Source organism: Anomaloglossus baeobatrachus, chromosome 5 (assembly GCF_048569485.1).
Source record: "Anomaloglossus baeobatrachus isolate aAnoBae1 chromosome 5, aAnoBae1.hap1, whole genome shotgun sequence".
Classification (NCBI taxonomy): Eukaryota; Metazoa; Chordata; class Amphibia; order Anura; family Aromobatidae; genus Anomaloglossus; species Anomaloglossus baeobatrachus.
The window spans coordinates 40,384,920-40,410,915 of NC_134357.1; the positions used below are offsets into that span (position 1 = coordinate 40,384,920).

The window sequence follows — 25,996 nt, forward strand, 5'->3', positions numbered from 1 at the left end:
GTCTCTCTCCCAGTCTCTGTCTGATTGTCTCTCTATGTCTCTGTCTGTCTCTGTGTGTCTGTCTCTGTGTGTCTGTGTGTCTGTCTCTGTGAGTTTGTCTCTGTCTGTCTCTATCCATGTCTGTCTGTGTCTCTCTGTCTATCTCTCTGTCTTTCTCTTTGTCTGTCTCTCTCTATCTCTGTGTCTGTCTCTCTCTGTGTCTGTCTGTCTCTCTGTATCTCTCTCTATCTCTGTGTCTGTCTGTCTCTCTCTATCTCTGTCAGTCTCTTTCCCTGCCTGTCTCGTTCCAGGTCTGTCTCTTTCCCCGTCTGTCTCTTTCCAGGTCTGTCTCATTCCCTGTCTGTCTCTTTCTAGGTCTGTCTCTTTCTAGGTCTGTCTCTTTCTAGGTCTGTCTTATTCCAGGTCTGTCTCTTTCCCCATCTGTCTCTTTCCCTGTCTGTCTCTGTCTGTCTCTGTATGTCTTTGTCAGCCTGTCTCTTTCCCTGTCTGTCTCTGTCTGTCTCTGTATGTCTTTGTCAGCCTGTCTCTTTCCCTGTCTGTCTCTGTATGTCTTTGTCTGTCTCTGTCTGTCTCTTGCCCTGTCTGTCTCTTTCCTGTGTCTATCTCTCGGTCTGTCTCTTTCCCTGTCTGTCTGCCTTTTTCCCCTGTCTGTCTCTGTCTGTTTGTCTCTGTCTCTTTCCCTGTCTGCCTCTATCTGTCCCTTTCTCTGTCTGTCTGTGTCTGTCTGCCTTTTTCCCCTGTCTATCTCTGTCTGTTTGTCTCTTTCCCTGTCTGCCTCTATCTATCTGTCTGTCTGTCTGTCTCTTTCCCCGTGTGTCTTTCGGTCTGTCTTTTTATCTGTCTGGCTTTTTTTTCCCTATCTGTCTCTGTCTGTTTATCTCTGTCTCTTTCCCTGTCTGTCGCTGTCTGTCTCTCTGTCTCTATCTGTCTCCCCACTGACATCATATTACCTCACACATAAGCTTCTTATACTAACAATTTTTTTTTTCCTATCGCAACCACTCACAGGTGCTCTTAACAGCCTATAGCTGCCAGCTCCATTCACTTTAATGGAGGCAGGTTTTTTGGAGAGTAACTGTAAAGAGCGGGGTTAAATGTTTCTGTCAAAACATAGTCTATGACATTCCCTGAGTCACATGGGGCATCTGTGCAAAATTCCGTGATTGTAAATGCGACGGTGCGGATTCCTTTAGCGGACACACACACACACACACACACACACACACACACACACACACACTCAGCTTTATATATTAGATTTTGGTTCCTACTTGACCTAAAATGGGAAAGGTTTATTCTGATTTCATGTCAGATAGTGAGAAAAACCTGCAGATGTGTCTTTTTAAATAGAGTTGAAACCAGAAGTTTACATACACTATGTCCCTCATCCTGGTATATACATGTCCCCTATCCTGGTATATGTGTCCCCATCCTAGTATATGTGTCCCCCATCCTGATATATGTGTCCCTGGTATCCTGGTATATCTGCCTCCTTTACTGGTATATGTATCTCCATCCTGGTAGACAAAAAGACTGATGGCACTCCCAAAACTGCAATGTGAACAGGTGCATAACTGAACATGACATGAAAACCATGAATGTAAGAATATAGATATACATTACTGCTAAAGGAAATCTAAGATAAAATGAGATATTTAGCATACAAAAACGGACATTTTTATATCTGCCCAGTCACCACGTCATGGCATATCTTGTAAGTTGCCCATACACTTTAGGTTTTTACCCCCAGAGAGAGGCTTCAGTTCAGAGTAGGTACCCAGTTACAAAATATGCTGTGACGTGGCGACTGGGCAGATATAGAAATGGCCATTTTTGTATGTTAAATGTCTCATTTTTTTTCTTATATTTTCTTTAGCAGTAATGCATATCTATATTCTTACAGTCATGGTTTTCATGCTTTAGCATTTCAGAGTGCAAACTGTCTCTTTTTTTTTGTAATTCTCCATTCTGGTATATATGACCCCTATCTTGGGCCTTTCCTGTAAATATGTCCCCAACCCTGTATATATGTCCCCCATCCTAGTATACATGCCCCGCGTACTGGGCTCATTCTAGGTATATATATGTCCCCCATCCTGATATCTACGTCCCTCATCCTGGGATCTTTCCCGGTATATATGTTCCCCATCCTGATATATATGTTCTCATTCCGGGCCTTTTCGTGGTATATATGTTCCCCATTCTACCTCTAAAAATGAAAAAAACAAAAACATTCTACTCACCTTCCCTACTTTCCAAGTCGTGCGACGTCCTCCTTTGTAGCCACCGCAGTGATTAGCAGCTGACAGCGGTGTGCCTGCCATGGCAAAGTATGACGTCACTGCCATGCAACGCCAATACAATCCACGTCAACATCACCTGATGACTTTTGATTGGCCGTAGTGTGTATTGCAGTGCAGTGACCTGACGGGTCTCTGTGCTGCAATGCATTTAAGCTGGATGTGGGTCCTGAAACAATGGGGTTGGAGGGTCCCCTCCACCTTTGGGTGCCTGGTCGCGACCTGTGAGACCGCGATCATTACGCCACTGGGGAGAACTAACCTCAGATCTTCTATGTATGAGGCCTGTGCAAATCCTTCTGTCTCTTCATGTGATCCCAGACAGACTGGATGATGTGAGATCAGGGCTCTTCGGGGGCCAGATCATCTCCACCAGGATTCCTTGTTCTTAATAACATTGTATGTTTGGGGGTCTTTGTTCTGCTGCAGAATAAATTTGAAGCCAATCAGATGCTTCCCTGATCGTATTAGAGGATGGAGAAGTATCTGACAAAAAAAATTTCCATTATAACCTCTTTATGCACCGTAACAAAATAGTACGTGACCATAAGGGTGCTAAGCCCACTCCATACTGGGCAGGTGGTGGCTGTGTTATACAGCAGGCATCTACTTCTAAAACCCACAACTGGAGCTGCCCTTTAACTTTTTAGATGCCAATTGAATAACTGAAAGTGATATTTAAAATGACTTGCTTGCCGGTGTGAGTGTGCATTGGCACCACCACAAACCAGTCGGTTCCCTTGAGTCGCGATGGCAGCCGTGGGCCAAATTAAAGGGAACCTGTCACCAGTTTTTTGGCTATAAGCTGCGGCCAACACCACCGGGCTCTTATATACAGCATTCTAACATGCCGTATATAAGAGCCCAAGCCGGTTTGAGAACATAAAAAACACCTTATAATACTTACCTAACGGTCGCGCGGTTGGCCATATGAGTGTCTCTGTTGTCCGGTGCCGGCGCCTCCTCTTTTGGCCATCTTTGTTCTCTTTCTCTTGCCGCGGTGCATGACGCGTCCGACGTCATACACACTTGCCAGCATTCAGGTCCTGAGCAGGGCAGATCAAAGTATTGTAGTGCACCTGCGCAGGACCGGCGAGTGTGTATGACGTAGACGCGTCATGCACCCAGGCTTCAGAAAGAGGCGCCCATATGGCCAACCGTGCGACCATTAGGTAAGTATTATAAAGTGATTTTTATGTTCTCACAGCGGCCTGGGCTCTTATATACAGCATGTTAGAATGCTGTATATTAGAGCCCGGTGGTGGTGGCCGCAGCTTATAGGCCAAAAAAGTGGTGACAGGTTCCCTTTAAGGTTCCCTGTGCTACCATCTTGGTGTTCCTGTTTCCTGTGCCTGGGTGCCATAGGAGATTTTAAATTTCACTATGTATTGTAGTATTGGAGTATATAGGGGGTACTAAAAAATTATGTTAAAATTATTTAAAAAAATAAATAATTAAAAATAAAATATATATATATATATATCTGTACTATGAAAATGTAAAATTAACCCAGATGATAAAGATGACTGTAAAAATAAAAATTGGTTGTTTGACTGGTGACTTTATTCTGCAGATTTGCTTGTTCCCATATTGACAATCGCCACTTGCTTGCTCGCTGCTCGCGCTGACACGTCTACACAGGAACCGCTCCGAAGTCGCGTCACCCGCAGCGCGCATGCTCAGTGACCTGGCTTCGGCAAGAAGGAAGGAAATCCTCCGCGCATGCGCGTCGGTTTTGTGCGTGCTCCCGGCGCATGTGCACAAGGCCATGCCAGCCGGGACAATATTTCCAGCAGGATAAATTGTACGAAATCGGATTTCCCCCCGGAGATCTCGGGCTGACAGGTGAGGAGTCTGCGCAGAGCTGAGCATTTGCTGCTTCGTGTATTCGTAAGAGAATTTGCCCCGCCATTTTGCGTCAGATTAGCTGCACTTGTTCTGCAGAAGTTTATTTTGTATCATGTGTTTGTTGCTTATGCGTTTTATTAGAGGCAGAGTGCCGCACTGTGTGCATTGCTCCATCCTCGCTGCCTCATCATGCACAACGTGGCATGGTGTCTGCTCACTGTCAGCTCCAGTGTTTCCCAAATGCAAACTGTTACCTGATTTAAAGGGACAGTCCAGGAAAACATGGGCTTCTTGTGCACAGTATTGAAACCTCCTTGCAATGTTGCCTCCAATACAATGCTTTGTCATGTGGCCGAACATTGATCCGCACAGGTGCATCGTCCCATCACATGACCACATGGAGCGACAGCTTGGTGGGCACATACTGGGTGTGTATGTCAGATCCAGCCTTAAAGGAATTGTCTACATATCCAGTCTAATTTTGGGTGAGTCACTAATGCACGCCACCAGCCAATTATTGTTCATGACTATGAGCAGGCATTACCATGCTCAGGTGCTCAGTACTCGTAACTAGTGATGAGCGGGCACTACCATGCTCAGGTGCTCAGTACTGGTAACTAGTGATGAGCAGGCACTACCATGCTCGGGTGCTCTGTACTCGTAACTAGTGATGAGCGGGCACTACCATGCTCAGGTGCTCAGTACTGGTAACTAGTGATGAGCAGGCACTACCATGCTCGGGTGCTCTGTACTGGTAACTAGTGATGAGCGGGCACTACCATGCTCAGTTGCTCAGTACTCGTAACTAGTGATGAGCGGGCACTACCATGCTCGGGTGCTCAGTGCTCGTAACTAGTGATGAGCGGGCACTAACATGCTCGGGTGCTCAGTACTCGTAACTAGTGATGAGCGAGCACTACCATGCTCGGGTGCTCAGTACTGGTAACTAGTGATGAGCGAGCACTACCATGCTCGGGTGCTCAGTACTTGTAACTAGTGATGAGCGAGCACTACCATGCTCGGGTGCTCAGTACTCGTAACTAGTGATGAGCGGGCACTACCATGCTCGGGTGCTCAGTACTGGTAACTAGTGATGAGTGAGCACTACCATGCTCGGGTGCTCAGTACTCGTAACTAGTGATGAGCGGGCACTACCATGCTCGGGTGCTCAGTACTAGTAACTAGTGATGAGTGAGCACTACCATGCTTGGGTGCTCAGTACTTGTAACTAGTGATGAGCGAGCACTACCATGCTCAGGTGCTCAGTACTCGTAACTAGTGATGAGCGGGCACTACCATGCTCGGGTGCTCTGTACTGGTAACTAGTGATGAGCGGGCACTACCATGCTCAGGTGCTCAGTACTTGTAACTAGTGATGAGCGAGCACTACCATGCTCAGGTGCTCAGTACTTGTAACTAGTGATGAGCGAGCACTACCATGCTCGGGTGCTCAGTACTCGTAACTAGTGATGAGCGGGCACTACCATGCTCGGGTGCTCAGTACTGGTAACTAGTGATGAGTGAGCACTACCATGCTCGGGTGCTCAGTACTCGTAACTAGTGGTGAGTGAGCACTACCATACTCGGGTGCTCAGTACTCGTAACTAGTGATGAGTGGGCACTACCATGCTCAGGTGCTCTGTACTCGTAACTAGTGATGAGCGGGCACTACCATGCTCAGGTGCTCTGTACTCGTAACTAGTGATGAGTTGGCACTACCATGCTCAGGTGCTCTGTACTCGTAACTAGTGATGAGTGGGCACTACCATGCTCGGGTGCTCTGTACTCGTAACTAGTGATGAGCGAGCACTACCATGCTCGGGTGCTCAGTACTCGTAACTAGTGATGAGCGGGCACTACCATGCTCGGGTGCTCAGTACTTGTAACTAGTGATGAGCGGGCACTACCATGCTCGGGTGCTCAGTACTTGTAACTAGTGATGAGCGGGCACTACCATGCTCGGGTGCTCAGTACTTGTAACTAGTGATGAGCGGGCACTACCATGCTCGGGTGCTCAGTACTCGTAACTAGTGATGAGCGGGCACTACCATGCATCTTAGTTCACCTGTCGTCTTGTAGGAACAGGACAATGGAGTAAGTGATTCTTTGTATCAATTATGCAAACGGAAACAGAAGCCCCTCTCGCCCCTATTGATTATGGAGATCATCATGAATCTTTTTGTTTTTGTTTTTTATCTTTTCTCCAGCCGGACACTATAATAAATGGGGTCCCCTCTGCTCCCCTTTGCATAGCTGATATAAGAGACCACTTATTCTGTTTACTTCAAATAATAAACCCTTTGTGCAATGGAAGAGAACAGAAGGTGAGGTCGTGCTTATGAACGGCCATGATCTGGGTCGTTTTCTTACTTTTCCATTCATTGAGTGGAAGCAGAGCTCTTGACAGTGGTGATTGGCCTGAATGCAGGGTATATAAGTGGCAGAACAGCTTTTAGAACTGTTGTATGTCACTTAATGAATATCTCTATTACTCTATTTCCTAAATCTTTCGCCCCATGCCCGCTGACTGGTAATGCACATTGTGTTATTACAAATGCTGGGAGTAGTAGTTGTAAATCTCCAGTTGCTGCTCACATTGAGCATTAATGGCTCGTTCCCTTTTGCTGACTTCCTCTTGTATCTACCTGCACGATATTTGCTTTCTCCGAGCAGGCAGCAGTGTATTGTATTGTATTGTATTGTACTGTTATTTCTTTCTTCCTTTATTTCCCGTTGGTGGATATTATTTATTTCTCTTTCTGCTCTGCAATCCCGCACGAGGGTTTCATCATCCTCTGTGTGTTCATCCTCCTGCGTGGCTCATTGGCTGCTGTGTAAATCCATTCAGCCATTCACTACAAATGCAAGCCCTGGGGGTAGGACTCTCATCAGCCGGGCAGCGAGGGTAGCAGGGGCTGTCACCGGCCGGCAGGGCTTCAGGGATGGGTACTGCCTGCTGTGTAACGTGGCACATAGTATTTTCAATGCACTCCTTCAGTCTTTACTATCAAACTGGTAAAATTCTGTCTGGATTTCTGAAAAAAGTGACAGTCAGTGCGGCCTTTGTGATTTCTTTGAATACGTTTTCATCCAGCTTTCTGAGAATACTGAATGGCAAATCTGCCTAGTAATAGTAGGAGGAGGATAGGAGTGATAGTCTGCATTGCTGATGTTGAAATCCAGAAGCCACTTGTGCGTAATTGACCTTGTGGTTCTTTTCTCAATTCTCTACACGTTTCGATATTGGACCAATGTCTTAATCAGGAAAATATTTATTATTATTATTACTATTATTTATTATTGTGTTTCTCCAGCAGGTTTTTGGTCAGATTTGCTGCAGAATTTTTCCACAGCAACTCTAATACGCCCCTTTCACACATCATTTTTTTGCCATCAGTCACAATCCGTCAAATTTTGAAAAATAAAACGGATCCAGTGACTGATGCCGCTGGATCAGTTTTGTTTTTTTTCTCATTGACTTGTATTAGGCTAAGTTCACATTTCCGCTAAAATGTATCAGTCACAATCCGCTGCTCTTGTAAACAACGGAATCCGTTTAGCAAATTCCGCTGCTCCCATAGACTTGCATGAGCAGCGGATTGTGACTGATGATGCTGCGTTGCACCCTCCGCCCGACTGATCAGTCGTGGAACGACTGACCGCCGGGCGGGAGGAACGCAGCATGTAACGTTTTTTGAGCAGCGAGATCCGTCGGATTTCGCTGCGCATGCTCTCTAGCTCCCTGCACACGTCACCAGCTTTGGTTGGTTACCCGATATTTACCCTGGTTACGGTGCAAGGAGCCAGCGCTAAGCGGTGTAGGCCCGTAACCAAGGTAAATATCGGGTAACCAAGGTAAACATCGGGTGCTTTGCTGTTACCCGATATTTAGGCTGGTTACGTGTGCAGGGAGGCCGACTATTCCCCGCTCGGCCCCGCCCCCTCCCGCACTCCGCACATGTATTTACACACACACCTGTCCCCAGCCATGCAGACAAGCACTGCCACTGACACCCTCATCTGGCCCCGCCCCCCGCTCGGCTCCGCCCCCTCCCGCACTCCGCATGTGTACACTCACTCACTCACTCACACTCACACACACACACACACACACACACACACACACACACTCTCGTCCCCAGCCATGCAGACCGCAGCACTGCCACTGACATCCTCAGCGCCTGGCCCCGCCCCCGCTCGGCTCCGCCCCCTCCCGCATTCCATTCAGCATGTGTACACACACACACACACACACACACACACACACACACACACACACACACACACACACACACACACACACACACACACACACACACACACACACACACACACACACACACACACTCACCTGTCCTGCAGTCCCTGCGGCACTGACGTCCTCAGTGCTGCGGCCCCGGTACCCCCCCCCCCCCCCGAACTCCGCCCCCTGCACACAACGGAATCCGACAAAGAATTCTGTTCTTTGTCATCCGTTGTACAGCGTTGTACAGCGCATCAGTCACATGCGTCAAGCGATGCATGTGACTGATACAAAACAACGGAAATGTGAACTTAGCCTTAGCGACGGATTGCAACGGATGGCCTCACGTTTCATCCGTCGTTCAACGGATCCGTCAAAAAAATGTTTGACCGTCGGACGGAGACGACGTCCACAGTAACGTTTTTTGTGTACGTCGAAAAAAAAACGGACAGACGGATCCGTTGCCGTCTGTCGTTTTGTAGACTGGAAGCCTATGGGCGAATGATCCGTCATCATCTGTCAAGTGACAGAATCCGGCGACGGATTCCGTATTTTTAACTGTGCATGCTCCAATTATTATTTAACCCCCAGCTAGTTGGATCCGTCGAAAAACAGATCAGTCGCATCAGTTTAGCCACAATCTGCGACGAATCTGTCGAGAAAACGGATTGTGACTGATGGCAAAAAACTGATGTGTGAAAGGGGCCTAACCTGTGTGGATGTGCAAAATCTCAGAAACACTGCAGTGTAATATATTATTAGTAGCTCAAAAAAAGTCAAAATGTGAAATTTGCACAAAAAAAGTTAATTCTTTTGCTGGCATTCATTGCGGATTTTGTAATGCAAAAATTTGGAATTTGCCACAAATCCACGCTAAAGGGTGCTTTACACGCTGCGACATCGCTAGCAATCTCGTTAGCGATGTGACACGCCAGATCGCAGATGTGACCGGCGCTATAAAAACGGCCTATGTGCGATCTCGGTAGATCACATCTGCGATCTGGTGTGTCACATAGCTAACGAGATTGCTAGCGATGTCGCAGCGTGTAAAGCACCCTTAAGGCTAAAGCTATGTTCACATGGGTTTTTTTTTTTTTTTTGGAGCGTGTTTTAGCTGCAGATTTGTTTTGGTTTTATGCAAATCCATGCTAATAAAACGCTACTTTTTACAGCCCCGGCAAAGTCTGAAACTTCTGAAATCTCATGTGCGCGGGCATGTCAATTCTTTGCAGCGTTTTTGCAAAGTTTTTTCATTAATACAACCCAATTTGTAGGAAAAACGCACCAAAAACACCACTAAAAAACGCACCAAAAACGCCTTAGGCTATGTTCACACAGGGCTTTTTGGAGCGTTTTTTTTTTTTTTTTTTCCCTGACCAAAACCTGATCTTGTGGCAGGAAATCTCCTTTGAGTCATCTGCATTTTTGGTGCGGATTTGCTGCGTTTTTTTTTTTTCCTACAAAATGGGTTGTATCAATGAAAAGTCATTGCAAAGAATTGACACTCTCATTCTTTGAAATCTGCAGCAAAAACGCAGGTATTTCACTAAACAGTATGGAAAAACACTGCAGGTGTTTGTGTGTGCATGAGATTTCAGAAATCTCATAGACTTTGCAGGGACTGTAAAAAGCAGCATTTTATTAGCATGGATTTGCATAAAACCAAGGCAAATCTGCAGCAAAAAATGCACCAAAAAAGCCTGTGTGAACATAACCTTAGGCTATGTGTGCGCAGTGCGTTTTTGCGCGTGTGTTTTTGGGCTCAAAACTGCCCCAGCAAAGTCAATTGTTTTTCAATTTTGTTGTCCACACACAACTTTTTTTTTTTTTTTTAAAGCTGCGTTTTTGAGCTTAAGGCTGGCTTCACACTTGTGATTAACTCGCACGAGTGCAATGTGAGAAAATCTCGCATTGCACTCTGACCCATGTTAATCAATGAGGCAGCTCCCATCTGCTATTTTTTTTCTCAGTCCAAATCGGACTGAGAAAAAAATCGCAGCATGCTGCATTTTGGTGAGTTTCTCGCACAAGTCTCTTCAATGCACGTCTATGGGTGCGTGAAAAAAAAAAACACGTCACACGGACCATCCTAGGGACATGCGTTTTTCACAATAGATTTCTAGCAAGTAGCAGAGAACAATGTAAATGCTCCTGTACATAACAGTACATGTGTAGCAGCTGCAGAGGGTAAAAACTGATTGCACACTGACAGCACACTGATGAAATGTGAACAGAAATCGTCCAACTTTCCAGCATGAGAATCGGACCGATTTTATACTCGCAAGTGTATTCTAGCCTAAAAAAAAAAAAAATGGACATGTCAATTCTTTCCTGCGTTTTTCTGCGTTTTCCCCCTTTGCAATGCATTAGAAAAACGCAGAGATCAAAAGCTCAGCCATAAACTCACCAAACCGGTGCGTTTTTTTGCTGCTGGTGCGTTTTTAGGTGTTTTTTTTTTGTGGGTTTTTAGCGGCCAAAAACGCAGCGTGCGCACATAGCCTTAAGGTCCAGTCACACTAAGCAACTTACCAGCGATCCCAACAACGATAGGGATCGCTGGTAAGTTGCTAAAAGGTTGCTGGTGAGATGTCACACTGCGACGCTCCAGCGATCCCACCAGCAACCCGACCTGGCAGGGATCGCTGGAGCGTGGCTACACGAGTTGCTGGTGAGCTCACCAGCAACCAGTGACCAGCCCCCAGCCAGCAGCGTGGAAGATGCTGCACTTGGTAACTAAGGTAAATATCGGGTAACCAACCCGATATTTACCTAGGTTACCACCGCACGGAGCTACACGTGCAGAGAGCAGGGAGCAGCGCACACTGAGCGCTGGCTCCTTGCTCTCCTAGTTACAGCACACATCGGGTTAATTACCTGATGTGTGCTGCAGCTACATGTGCACAGAGCAGGAGCCGGCACTGACAGTGAGAGCTGCGGAGGCTGGTATCAAAGGTAAATATCGGGTAACCAGGGACAGGGCTTCTTGGTTACCCGATGTTTACAGTGGTTACCAGCCTCCGCAGAAGCCGGCTCCTGCTGCCTGCACATTTAGTTGTTGCTGTCTCGCTGTCACACACAGCGATGTGTGCTTCACAGCGGGACAGCAACAACTAAAAAATGGCCCAGGACATTCAGCAACAACCAACGACCTCACAGCAGGGGCCAGGTTGCTGGATGTCACACACAGCAACATCGCTACTGGTAGCAACGTCACAAAAGTTGTTCATTACCAGCGATGTTGCTAGCGATGTTGCTTAGTGTGACGGGGCCTTAAGTGCATGCAGAAAACTCTGCAGCAAATCTACGGTTATCCTACCTGATAGTGTTATCTTTTTACTAGATATGCATACCTCCCAACTTTTAAAGAAGGAAAAGAGGGTCAAAGTTTGCGGCGCGCGTAGCGTGCCGCGGCAAATTTTTAGGCCACGCCCCCTAACCACACCCATTTCACAGTCACGCCCATATCCACTCCCCATCCACACCCATTCAGCACAAACACGCAGGCAGCCGGCGGGCCTCCAGCACGGACACGCAGGCAGCCGGCGGGCCTCCAGCACGGACACGCAGGCAGCCGGCGGGCCTCCAGCACGGACACGCAGGCAGCCGGCGGGCCTCCAGCACGGACACGCAGGCAGCCGGCGGGCCTCCAGCACGGACACGCAGGCAGCCGGCGGGCCTCCAGCACGGACACGCAGGCAGCCGGCGGGCCTCCAGCACGGACACGCAGGCAGCCGGCGGGCCTCCAGCACGGACACGCAGGCAGCCGGCGGGCCTCCAGCACGGACACGCAGGCAGCCGGCGGGCCTCCAGCACGGACACGCAGGCAGCCGGCGGGCCTCCAGCACGGACACGCAGGCAGCCGGCGGGCCTCCAGCACGGACACGCAGGCAGCCGGCGGGCCTCCAGCACGGACACGCAGGCAGCCGGCGGGCCTCCAGCACGGACACGCAGGCAGCCGGCGGGCCTCCAGCACGGACACGCAGGCAGCCGGCGGGCCTCCAGCACGGACACGCAGGCAGCCGGCGGGCCTCCAGCACGGACACGCAGGCAGCCGGCGGGCCTCCAGCACGGACACGCAGGCAGCCGGCGGGCCTCCAGCACGGACACGCAGGCAGCCGGCGGGCCTCCAGCACGGACACGCAGGCAGCCGGCGGGCCTCCAGCACGGACACGCAGGCAGCCGGCGGGCCTCCAGCACGGACACGCAGGCAGCCGGCGGGCCTCCAGCACGGACACGCAGGCAGCCACAGTGAGGCGGCCGGTCGCCTTCACAGACAGGCGGCCGGCCGCCTTCACAGACAGGCGGCGGGCCGCCCGCACAGAGAGGCAGCCAGCCGCCCGCAGAGAGAGGCGGCCGGCCGCCCGCACAATGAGGCGGCGGGCCGCCCGCACAATGAGGCGGCGGGCCGCCCGCACAGACAGGCGGCGGGGGGCGCCCGCACAGACAGGCGGCGGGGGGCGCCCGCACAGACAGGCGGCAGGGGGGCGCCCGCACAGACAGGCGGCAGGGGGGCGCCCGCACAGACAGGCGGCAGGGGGGCGCCCGCACAGACAGGCGGCAGGGGGGCGCCCGCACAGACAGGCGGCAGGGGGGCGCCCGCACAGACAGGCGGCAGGGGGGCGCCCGCACAGACAGGCGGCGGGGGGCGCCCGCACAGACAGGCGGCGGGGGGCGCCCGCACAGACAGGCGGCAGGGGGGCGCCCGCACAGACAGGCGGCAGGGGGGCGCCCGCACAGACAGGCGGCAGGGGGGGCGCCCGCACAGACAGGCGGCAGGGGGGCGCCCGCACAGACAGGCGGCAGGGGGGCGCCCGCACAGACAGGCGGCAGGGGGGCGCCCGCACAGACAGGCGGCAGGGGGGCGCCCGCACAGACAGGCGGCAGGGGGGCGCCCGCACAGACAGGCGGCAGGGGGGCGCCCGCACAGACAGGCGGCAGGGGGGCGCCCGCACAGACAGGCGGCAGGGGGGCGCCCGCACAGACAGGCGGCAGGGGGGCGCCCGCACAGACAGGCGGCAGGGGGGCGCCCGCACAGACAGGCGGCAGGGGGGCGCCCGCACAGACAGGCGGCAGGGGGGCGCCCGCACAGACAGGCGGCAGGGGGGCGCCCGCACAGACAGGCGGCAGGGGGGCGCCCGCACAGACAGGCGGCGGGGGGCGCCCGCACAGACAGGCGGCGGGCCGACCGCACAGACAGGCGGCCGGCCGACCGCACAGACAGGCTCCGGCCGGGGGTGAGGGGGGAGGGAGGGAAATCAGCGCTGGGGAGATTAGTTTACTGTACCAGCAGCAGCACAGGCAGCGCTCCTCTCTATGCCACGTCTACTAGGATGGTAGGAGGGAAAAGCAGGGAGGCGGAGAGAGAGTGGGTGGGCGGAGCCCGGGAGCCGGCCGTCCCGCCCGTGGCAACGGGACAAACAACGTAAAGCGTGAAAGTCCCGCTGTATCCGGGACGGTTGGGAGGTATGCAGCATGTTAGAATGTGTACATAAGATCCCGCTGGTGGTGGCCGCAGCTTATAGGCCCCAAATCTGGTGACAGGTTCCCTTTAAAGTGAACCTGTCAGGTGCAATATGCACTCAGAGCCAGGAGCAGTTCTGGGTGTATATTGCTAATCCCTGCCTAACCGTCCCTGTATACACTAGCATAGATAAAGAGATCAAGAACAAATATTTTTAAAGATCTTATATCTTATGCTAATGAGCGCGGGGACTAGTCACAAGGGCGTTACTTCACTTGGCTAGTCGGCTCGCATAGCATGTTAGCATGTTATTACGCCCCTGTGTGAGTACTAACACGCTATATGAGCCGACTAGCCAAGTGAAGTAACGCCCTTGGGACTAGTCCCCGCGCTAATTAGCATAAGATATAAGCTCTTTAAAAATACTTTTTCTATAGATGCCTTTATCTATGCTAGTGTATACAGGGACAGTTAGGGAGGGATTAGCAATATACACCCAGAACTGCTCCTGGCTCTGAGTGCAGATTGCACCTGACAGGTTCCCTTTAAAGGGAAACTGTCACCAGAAATTTAGCAAAAAAAATAAAAGATTCCCCTCTGCAGCTCCTGGGCTGCATTCTGGAAAGGTTCCTGTTGCTATTGTGCCCCCTTTGAGACCTAAAATAATACTTTATGAAGTCTTACCTTTTTGTATGCAAATCTGTTTCTATGGTCACGGGGGCGGGCTGCCTGGCGTCCGTTATTCCCCCTCCTGCCGCTGTACGCCATCCCCCATTGCTCATTTCCATACATGAGGACGCCTTCCTCATGTAACTGTCCTCCTGAAGTTTTGTGCATGCCCAGTGCCACTCTCGCGGGAGTAAGCACTGTGCAAAGTGTGAACGCTTTTGAGGTGATTGCGCAGGCGCGAGATTATGGGCGGCGCTGTGATTGTCATCAGCAGCGTCATCCAAGTACCTGCCCATAATCTCGTGCCCGCGCTTCTCACTCTGCCTCCACCGTTATGCGCAAGCACTGGCCATATGAACCACGTTACCTATTACCATGGGCGCGAGATTATGGGCGGCGCTGTGATTGTCATCAGCAAAGTCATCCAAGTACCCGCCCATAATCTCGTGCAAGCAGTAATAGGTAACATGGTTCATATGGCCAGCACTTGCGCATAACGGTGGAGTCAGAGGGAAAAGTGCGGGCACGAGATTATGGGCGGGTACTTGGTTAACGCTGCTGATGACAATCACAGCGCCGCCCATAATCTCGTGCCTGCGCAATCACCTGAAAAAGCGTTCACATGCGCAAAACTTCGGGAGGACAGTTACATGAGGAAGGCGTCCTTGTGTATGTAAATGAGCAATGGGGGACTGCGTAAAGCGGCAGGAGGGGGAATAACGGACGCCAGACAGCCCGCCCCCGTGACCATAAAAACACATTTGCATACAAAAAGGTAAGACTTCATAAAGTATTTTTGTAGGTCTCAAAGGGGGCACAATAACAACAGGAACCTTTCTAGAAGCAGCCCAGGAGCTGCAGAGGGGAATCTTTTATTTTTATTGTGAAATTTCTGCTGACATGTTCCCTTTAACTGGTAGAGGAGCCAGGATAAAGCAGAGCTGAAGCTGTTGGGAAGCTAGGACCCAGCAGCTCTGCTCCACAGGCAGGAGACCACTGATCGGTAATAGAAGCCTGCAGATGTCACTCTGCATAGGTTATTACTGGCCAGTGCTATCTGCAGGAGAGAGAAGTGCTGATTGCACGGTCTCCTCAGCGTCCTGACTCCCCGCGTGTCTGCAGCAGTGAGAAGCCGCACACGGGGAATCAGAGAGAACAGCTGCAGACAAACGCAGGCTCTGGTGCAGGGGGGGGCGGCTCTGGTGCAGGGGGGGGGCGGCTCTGCTGCAGGGGGGGTCGCTCTGCTGCAGGGGGGTCGCTCTGCTGCAGGGGGGTCGCTCTGCTGCAGGGGGTGATTCATACCTCAGCAGCAGTCACAGGAGTAGGTGCGCGCTCGGCTCTGTAATGAATAGTAGAAGGGAGAAACAGCGAGGCGGGGCTACAGTGGGTGGGTGGAGCCGGGACAAACAGCCTCACGGGCGGGACCCGGGATCAAAGGCTCAGAAGAGGGACTGTCCCGCTGTATCCGGGACGGTTGGGAGGTATGGATATGGTAGACTTTTACTGTCTGCTGCACAAAGTATATGTCTGATATTTTATTTTTTTCCTTTTTTTTTTTTATAGCCTTAAAGGGTGTGTGTTTGTATTGTAAAACTGAACTAACAGCACCTGCAATAACTCCGATCATTCTTCCTTAGCAAAAATGTTTTCTCGGGCTGCACTGAGTTGTCGGGGCTCCACGCATGGGCGATCTCTGTTTTCCCGTGTTCGGACCACGGTATCATCTCATTTAACATGTAAGTTACTTTGTGGATATCTTTTATTACTGATTGTTTTTTTTGGCTTGTGTTGTGGGACTGTGATGAGATTCTACTAACTTCATGGATTGTGTTGCAGATGCTCCAGCCTCCGTCACCGCTCAGCGTCATTCAAGGCAATGGAGCAACATCCCTTTTATGACTATGCCTCTCCTCCGCTCTCACGGAAAGCCATTTGCGCACCGCAGCGAGCTGAAGCATGCCAAGCGTATCGTGGTAAAGCTTGGGAGCGCCGTGGTGACGCGAGGGGATGAGTGCGGGCTGGCGCTAGGTCGGTTGGCATCTATCGTTGAGCAGGTGAGGCTCCTCGGTGTGGTGTATGAAAATATATGCAGCTTCTACTACCTAATTTTTGGACCTGATAATGCTGATGTACTTACTTTTGGGAGAAAAAATCCATGTCAGAGTGGCTGTAAAATATTTTTTTTTTTCCCTTCATCTGATTAAAAATAAGAGCGTTTTATAAGGAGGTCAGCTGTATCTGGAAAATGCTCATTATAATATCAGGATTATACAGAAATTGTGATAGACTTTCAAAGTAAGTACACCGGCCTTATCAGATCTACAAGATCAATTCCCTAATTTATATAGTTTGTATTATGAAATCTGATGACAGGTCTGCTGTAAAGGCAAATGGTTGTTATAGTTGCCTTTTGGACTCTACAGATCTTGACTGAATGTCCTCAGGTACCAGTGTGTTATGAAATCTACGTATAACCAAAGAAAATATAAAATCACCACTTCAGAATTTTTTTTTTTCCCCCAGCACTAGAGCAGTGCTTTAAATCTAAATCCCCCTGCCTCTCTTCTTCTGCTCATACTCCAACAGTTTCATCCTTTTCTGGTGCCATCTTGCCCCTAACTTCTGACTATTCGGAAGGCAGAAGTTGCATCACAAGCTCCTAATACCCCGTAGAATGTAAGACTGCAAGGGCAGGGTCCTCTCCCCTCTGTACCAGTCTGTCTTCTGTAACTTATATCTATCTTTTGTATGTAACCCCTTCATGGACTTATTGGTGCTCTATAAGTAAATATTATTTTTTTTTGTTTATTAATAATAGGTCTATGAGAGCCAGAACGATGCTCCCATAGACTTGTAATGAGTTGTGACCTCTGGCGTGCTCCATGAAACACTTTTTAGCGGACAGCCTTTCACTAATCGCCAGAGAGTGTCCGGAGCAACACTAGAAATAAATGAAGACACCGAAGAATGAGTAAAAGACAGAAGTCAAGGGGCTTACATTTAAAGGGAACCTGTCACCAGATTTGGGGCCTATAAGCTGCGACCACCACCAGTGGGCTCTTATATACATCATTCTAACATACTGTATATAAGAGCCCAGGCCGCTGTGTAGAATATAACATTGACTTTATAATACTCACCTAAAGGGTCGGTGCGGTGCAGACTGGTCGGATGGTTCTCTGTTCTCCGGTGCCGGCGCCTCCTCTTTCGGCCATCTTTGTCCTCCTTCTTCTGAAGCCTGGGTGCACGACGCATCCTACATCATCCACACAGGCCGGCATTGAGGTCCTGCGCAGGCGCACTATAATACTTTCATTTGCCCTGTTCAGGGCCTGCGCAGGACCTCAATGTCTTCTAGTGTGGATGATGTAGCATGCGTCGTGCACCCCGGCTTCAGAAGAAGTAAAACAAAGATGGCCGGAAGAGGAGGCCATGGTGTTTTATAAAATGCTCATTGAGTTTTACGTTGCTTAAACCATGAATACAGCCAGCATTCACATGAATCTTTAGGCCCTGTACACACTTGAGTCATGGAATCCACTTTTACTATGTCTATAACAAATTTTATGTGTCATGGTGAACTATCATAAGTCTTTATCATTGAGCTGATTTGTCACTCTATTTTCATCTTACTAACTAAATGTTAGACCTGATGATGATGCTGTATTTACTTTGATATTCTGCCATAATGGCTCAAAGTTTACACATAATATTCAACCGCCTTGCCTGGTTGACAGCTCCTCACCGTCCCTCCTCCCTGCTGAGATTTCACACTGCTCAGTACAAGCTGCAGGTGTCAGGCAGGGCGAGTGTAGACTGAACTCACCTGGAGCTTTCTCACTCTTTAGCTGAGCTCCTAAAATTCTCATTTTAATATCGGGATTGTTCAGCCATTCTGAAGTTGTTTTTCAAAGCAAGTACATCAGCATCATCCGGTCCAAAAGATCTCTATATATTGTATGTACTTTGCATTGTGTAATTTGGTGACAAATCTCTTTCTTTCTTCCTGAAGTTCGATTCCTAATAATCATACAATAAAGTTGTCAGTATAAGAATTATTGGGGATTATAAATGTCAGGCTCACACATTCTTATGATATTGTATAGGTATTGTATAGGGTCAGTGTGTGTTGCACAGTATTATATTGACCTGGACGTGCTCTTCTGCATCTGCAGGTGTCCGTTCTGCAGAACCAGGGTCGGGAAATGATGATTGTCACCAGCGGGGCCGTGGCATTTGGGAAACAACGTCTCCGCCATGAAATCCTCTTGTCGCAGAGTGTGAGGCAGGCTCTGCATTCGGGACAGAATCAGCTTAAAGACATGGTGAGTGCTACAATCACCGCATGGGCGGCTAGGAAATAAAGCAGATGTGTGTGCCCAATCCAATTCTCCATCTTTGCTTTGTGCAGCAAGTTCCGGTCCTGGAGGCACGGGCCTGTGCCGCGGCTGGTCAGAGCGGGCTGATGGCTCTCTATGAAGCCATGTTTACCCAGTACAGCATATGTGCAGCCCAGGTAAGGGATGGGACAAGACCCCTAGTGTTTGTGGGAGTCATAGTCAGGATCCAGAGCTGGAAGCCACGGGCGAGTAGACCAGACACGTCCATGTATCATGTAGATCACCACTGATTTTATCATGCCATTATTGCCTATTCCAATGACAATGGGGCACGGACCAGCACCTGTCTCCAGATTACGGTCTCATTGTCACTGAATAAAGAAATAACATTTGGAACACTATTCTTAAGCTAGGGTCACACGTAGTGACGCAGCAGCGATCACGACGACGATCTGACCTTATCAGGATCGCTGCTGCGTCGTTACATGGTCGCTGGTGAGCTGTCAAACAGGCAGATCTCACCAGCGACCAGCCCCCAGCCAGCAGCGACGCATGGAAGCGATGCTGCGCTTGGTAACTAAGGTAAATATCAGGTAACCAAGGAAAGCACTTCTCTTGGTTACTCGATATTTACCTTGGTTACCAGTACACACCGCTTAGCGGTGGCTCCCTGCACTCTTAGCCAGAGTACACATCGGGTTAATAAGCAAACCGCTTTGCTTATAGTTACCCGATGTGTACTCTGGCTACGTGTGCAGGGAGCCGGCTTCTAGAAGCTGTGGACGCTGGTAACGAAGGTAAATATCGGGTAACCAAGGAAAGGGCTTCCCTTGGTTACCCGATATTTACCTTGGTTACAGCTTACCGCAGGCTGCCAGAAGCCAGCTCCTGCTCCCTGCACATTCAGTTCATCGCTCTCTCGCTGTCGCACACAGCCATGTGCGCTTCACAGCGGGAGAGCGACGAGCAAAAAATGGTCCAGGACATTCAGTAACGAGCGGCGACCTCACAGCAGGGGCCAGGTCGCTGCTGGATGTCACACACAGCGATGGTCGCTGCTACGTCACAGAAAATGGTGACTTAGCAGCGACGTCGTCGTCGCTGTTGTTGTGTGTGACGTCCTTAAGTCTGAACTGGGTGCAAAAACCTAAAAAAATTCACTATATGGAGATAAGGTATGCACACCAGTGACTATGCAAGGGAATATATGTAATAGCAGAAACTGCTGTGTGAATACTGGCCTGAAAAATACAATAGCTATATACAAAAATGAAAAAATGACAATGGAATCTGCATTACTGCCATGAAATATGAAAAAAGAGAAATTTAGCTATTGAATTGATCAATGCAACAGAGCCCCTAAACCTCGTCACGGTATTCTTATTTTTGGGGTCCCTAGCTAATATGTGTCCTCTCATGCAGTTAAAAAACTCACCGTGTATGGGAAGCTGAGACCCAGGCTATATATGTATAATGTGGACAGGCAAGGTATGGGTGGGGTCGGGTTCACAAACGAAATACTACTAACAAAGAAATAACGTTTGGAACACCATTCTAAGTCTGAACTTGGTGCAAAAACCTAAAAAAAATACACTATATAGACAGAAGGTATGTACACCAGTGACTATGCAAGGGGAATATACGAAAAGCAGAAACTGCTGTGTGAATACTGGCCTGAAAAATACAATAGCTATATGCAAAAATGACAATGGAACCTGCATTACTGCTATGAAATATGAATAAAGAGAAATTTAGCTATTGAATTGATCAATGCAACAGAGCCCCAACACCTCGTCACGGTACTCTCTATTGTCACTGTGGACAGAGCTGGCTGTGCGTGCACATCGTTATTTAAATTTATCTACTCTCAAAAAGTAAAGTCTTGCACATGTAAAGGGTGCTTTACACAATGCCACATTGTTAGCGATGTGACACGCCAGATCGCAGGTGTGATCTGCCGAGATCGCACATAGGTCGTTTTTATAGTGCCGGTCACATGTGCGATCTCGGCAGATCGCATCTGCGATCTGGCGTGTCACACCACTAACGAGATCGCTAGTGATGTCGCAGCGTGTAAAGCACCCTCAAGATTCATCATCCATGCTTCTCTATTAAATGTTATGTTTGAGATGAGGATAACCCTTTAAGCATTTGCATAATAAAAACCTCAGCAGCCTGTATTCCGCTTGTGGAGCTGGAGGCATACATTTGTAGTTGCTGATGGAACAGTATTGATTTTTGTTTGGGACTCCTTTTGTTAAAAGTATGATCCACTACTTGAGGCCCTGTGCGCACCGGGAAATGTCTTTTTTGTAAGAAAAATCCTCACCCTCTGGTAGAATTCCGAACCCATGGCAAAAACCGCACCAAAAACACACCCAAATTTGCATGCGGTTTTCCCGCGGTTTGTTGCTTTTTACTGCTGTTTTTCCACGGGTTGATCCCGGCGTTTTTTACCATTATCAATGGAAAAAACGCAGGTACCAGCGGAAAAGAAGTGACACGCTACTTCTTTTTTGCGGCAGAAATGTATGCACAACATTTTGGATTTCCTATAGATTTTGCTGGGGAAGAACTGCAGGAAGGTTATAAACAAAAACGCACTTTTTCTGCAGCAAAAGCCACCGAAAAAATGCAGTGTGCGCACAGGGCCTAACATCGATGGTCTATCCTTACGATTGGCCATCAATATCTGAATGGCCGGGGTCCGACACCAGGCACCCCCGCCGATCAGCTGTTCTCGGTGTATCGGGCAGCTGGAAACTGTCCGTTCCTAAGCTGACCAGTCTTCTGATAGCGGCAGAAGCCCGGTTCTGCAGATCTGCTTCCTATTGATTTGAATGGGAGGCGGATGTGAAGTACCCGGCCATGACCATCAGAAGACTGGTCAGCTCCGGAACTGAGCATTTCCTGCTGCCTACTTACGACACAGAGAGAAGCTGATCACTGCTGCCGGGTGTCGGACCCCGACCGATCAGTAGTAGTTGTATGGAAAAGTAGTGGACAACCCTTTTAAAGAAGATTTGGCAATAATACAGCATGTGCAGACTTATTAGGCAAGTTGTATTTCAGAGGATTTTTTTTTCTTATTGATCAAAAACTATGTTCTCAATCAACCCAAAAGACTCATAAATATCAAAGCTTAATATTTTTGGAAGTTGGAGTGGGTTTTTTTTTTTAGATTTGGCTATCTTAGGAGGATATCTGTTTGTGCAGGTAACTATTACTGTGCAGAATTATTAGGCAACTTAATAAAAAACCAAATCTATTCCCATCTCACTTGTTTATTTTCACCAGGTAAACTAATATAACTGCACAAAATTTAGAAATAAACATTTCTGACATGCAAAACCAAAACCCCAAAAAATTAGTGACCAATATAGCCACCTTTCTTTATGATGACACTCAACAGCCAACCATCCATAGATTCTGTCATTGCTTGTTCTGTTTACGATCAACATTGCGTGCAGCAGCCACCACAGCCTCCAGACACTGTTCCCAGAGGTGTACTGTTTTCCCTCCCTGTAGATCTCACATTTTATGAGGGACCACAGGTTCTCTATGGGGTTCAGAACAGGTGAACAAGGGGGCCATGTCATTATTTTTTCATCTTTTAGACCTTGACTGGCCAGCCATGCTGTGGAGTTGTTGGATGCATGTGATGGAGCGTTGTCCTGCATGAAAATCATGTTTTTCTTGAACGATTCCGACTTCTTCCTGTACCACTGCTTGAAGAAGTTGTCTTCCAGAAACTGGCAGTAGGTCTGGGAGTTGAGCTTCACTCCATCCTCAACCCAAAAAGGTCCCACAAGTTGATCTTTGATGATACCAGCCCATACCAGTGCCCACCTCCACCTTGCTGGTGTCTGAGTCGAGAGGAGCTCTCTGCCCTTTACTGATCCAGCCTCTGGCCCATCAAGAGTCACTCTCATTTCATCAGTCCATAAAACCTTTGAATAATCAGTCTTAAGATATTTCTTGGCCCAGTCTTGTCGTTTTATCTTATGTTTCCTGTTCAGAGGTGGTGGTTTTTCAGCCTTCCTTACCTTGGTCATGTCCCTGAGTATGGCACACCTTGTGCTTTTTGATACTCCAGTGACGTTGCAGCTCTGAAATATGGCCAAACTGGGGGCAAATGGCATCTTGGCAGCTTCACGCTTGATTTTCCTCAATTCATGGGCAGTTATTTTGCGCCTCTTTTGCCCAACACGCTTCTTGCGACCCTGTTGGCTATTTGCCATGAAACACTTGATTGTTCGGTGATCACTCTTCAAAAGATTGGCAATTTCAAGACTGCTACATTCCTCTACAAGATATCTCACAATTTTGCACTTTTCAGAGCCCGTCATATCTCTCTTCTGACCCATTTTGCCAAAGGAAAGGAAGTTGCCTAATAATTAAGCACCCCTTATATAGGGTGTTGATGTCATTACACCGCACCCCTCCTCATTACAGAGATGCACATCACCTGATTTACTTAATTGGTAGTTGGCTCTAAGCCTATACAGCTTGGAGTAGGACGACATGTATAAAAAGTACCGTGTGATCAAAATACTCATTTGCCTAATAATTCTGCACACAGTGTATAGGGAATTGTTATATATGCCGTTACTTAACTGACATGTTTTAGTTCTCTGAACTGTATGCCCTCAGTGTCCTTATTGGAAAGCAGACGCCCAGCATTGATAAACCAGACCTTCTTTATCACCCTCATGCGCTGCAGACGGCTGAGTCACCCGGTATCTGGAATATGTGATATTTATATTGCCGTTCTGTCTGTGCTTTCACCTGAAATAACTCATTGATGAGAATTGGCTGAAAATCGAAGTCCAGCCTTGTCACCAGTAATTGGGGGTCATCTGTACACACTGGGGTATAGGTCACTGATTTATAGGGTTACTTTAGAAATAGTTTGGCTTTGGACTTGATATTTTTTTTTTATATTCTTTAAGATCTTGGTGACGAATCTGGATTTCCACGACGAGCAGAAAAGAAGGAATTTAAATGGCACCTTACACGAGCTGCTACGGATGAACATCGTGCCAATCATTAATACCAACGACGCCGTTGTTCCTCCTCCAGAACCAAACAGTGATCTGCAGGGGGTAAATGTGGGTGAAGTATTCCTGTGGGTTTCCGGCTGCATGTAGAGCTTCTGTACTAATAGTGCTTGGCATGGCTAACTAACACGCGAGTGCTGAAGATGCCGAAAGTAGGTGACGTATAAGTACAGCAAAGGGCCGTAATATAATACAAAAATGTACGGGGTTGTTAAATGTCTCTGTACATAGGAAATGGTCAAAACTCTAAAAAATGTGCCCTTTGCAACCAATACCAGGAGTGGATAAAAAAAATACAGAAGTGGTGCCCGTGTTTCTACTATACTGTATTTCTCGGTGTATAAGATGCACCGGGTTATAAGACGCACCCCAAATTTAGAAGGAAAAAAAAGGTAAAAAGTGGTCCGTATTACAGTCCGGTGGTGTCTTACTGGGAGCGGACAGCAGTGGTTGTGGAGCACAGTCACAGGAGGCAGGGGCGGTGGTGGAATAGGGCGATGTGCGGGAGCTGCGCTGTGCAGGGGCTGCAGGCCGAGGGGGTTGCGCTGTGCGGGGGCTGCAGGCCGAGGGGGTTGCGCTGTGCGGGGGCTGCAGGCCGAGGGGGCTGCGCTGTGCGGGGGCTGCAGGCCGAGGGGGCTGCGCTGTGCGGGGGCTGCAGGCCGAGGGGGCTGCACTGTGCGGGGGCTGCAGGCCGAGGGGGCTGCGCTGTGCGGGGGCTGCAGGCCGAGGGGGCTGCGCTGTGCGGGGGCTGCAGGCCGAGGGGGCTGCGCTGTGCGGGGGCTGCAGGCTGAGGGGGCTGCGCTGTGCGGGGGCTGTAGGCTGAGGGGGCTGCGCTGTGCGGGGGCTGCAGGCTGAGGGGGCTGCGCTGTGCGGGGGCTGCAGGCTGAGGGGGCTGCGCTGTGCGGGGGCTGCAGGCTGAGGGGGCTGCGCTGTGCGGGGGCTGCAGGCTGAGGGGGCTGCGCTGTGCGGGGGCTGCAGGCCGAGGGGGCTGCGCTGTGCGGGGGCTGTGCGCTCCATCCTTAAACTGTCTGCAGTGTGGACTTCAAATGATGGCGTCGTCTGGAGTCGGCGCATGCGAAGATGGAGCTCTCTGCTCAAGATCTCATCTGCGCACGCTCCGCCTCCGACTCATTAACACCAGCAGCGGACTTAAGTAAAATGGCACCCGGAGGTGGTACATGCGCAGATGAGATCTTGAGCCTAGAGCTCCATCTGCACTTGCGCCAACTCCGGGTGCAATTATTTTGAAGTCCGCACCGCCGAGATTTTCAGGATGGCACAGCGCCAGTCCAGCACATTACGTACAGTACCCGCAGCCCCAGCACAGCGCAGCTATAGCACAGCACCTGTGGCATTGCTCCTGCGACCCCTCTCTACCATCCCCAGTAACCAACATTCGGATTATAAACGCACCCCTAATTTTCTTGCCAAATTTTGGGGAGGAAAAGTGTGTCTTATAATCCCAAAAAAATACGGTACTTTTCCTCTGTTCCACTCCTAGTTTTGACTTACAAATACGGGGGTCAAAACTCACCAAATACTCAGTGTGCACCTTATACACCATGAGTGGCCTTAACCTCCTTGGCACTAGAGATGAGGGTATCTCCTGAATTTCAATTCTGATGGCTTCGATCCGAATCAAAACTGCTCCTCAGCTGTTCTTACGCCACCTCTGACTCTGCTCCCCCATCCTCTGCACTGGTCTACTGTTCTTCCAGATTTCTATTCCATGTCCATTCACATGATCACGTGGGGGCGCAGTGTCTGAAGATCAGCACAGAGGACAGGGGAGCTGTGGCAGAGGCGTGGAATAAGGAGAACAGGTGAGGAAAAGTGAAGATTGAAGCTCCTTTTTTGATTTTTTTTTTTTTTTTTTTTTTTTTTTTTTTTTTTTTTTCTTCCATAACCCAAAAGAATCCAGCAAGATGCTGAATTTGAGGGATTCAAATCCCCAAAATTTCAGATTCTGCAGAAATTTAAAGCAAAATGGATTTGCTCATCTTGGCTCTGGTGGTACAACAGTGTCCTGCAGTGCTTGGGAATAAGGCAGTGATTGCAGGAATGAGGAGGAGTAC

At 49.3% G+C, this 25,996-nt stretch overlaps 1 protein-coding gene across 2 annotated transcripts in view; it reads left to right on the forward strand.

The window, feature by feature from the left end:
* Positions 1-4,031: 4,031 nt before the first annotated feature.
* ALDH18A1 (aldehyde dehydrogenase 18 family member A1) overlaps positions 4,032-25,996 on the forward strand; it is a 79,569-nt gene continuing 57,604 nt past the window's right edge. Inside the window, exons 1-6 of one of the 2 annotated variants that reach the window (XM_075348434.1) lie at positions 4,032-4,145; positions 16,159-16,257; positions 16,358-16,575; positions 18,697-18,846; positions 18,933-19,037; positions 23,814-23,972. In XM_075348434.1, coding sequence (XP_075204549.1) covers positions 4,055-4,145; positions 16,159-16,257; positions 16,358-16,575; positions 18,697-18,846; positions 18,933-19,037; positions 23,814-23,972 — 822 coding nt within the window. In that variant the 5' untranslated portion in view covers positions 4,032-4,054. The remainder of the gene's footprint in view (positions 4,146-16,158; positions 16,258-16,357; positions 16,576-18,696; positions 18,847-18,932; positions 19,038-23,813; positions 23,973-25,996) is intronic. The other variant, XM_075348433.1, reaches the window with a different exon arrangement.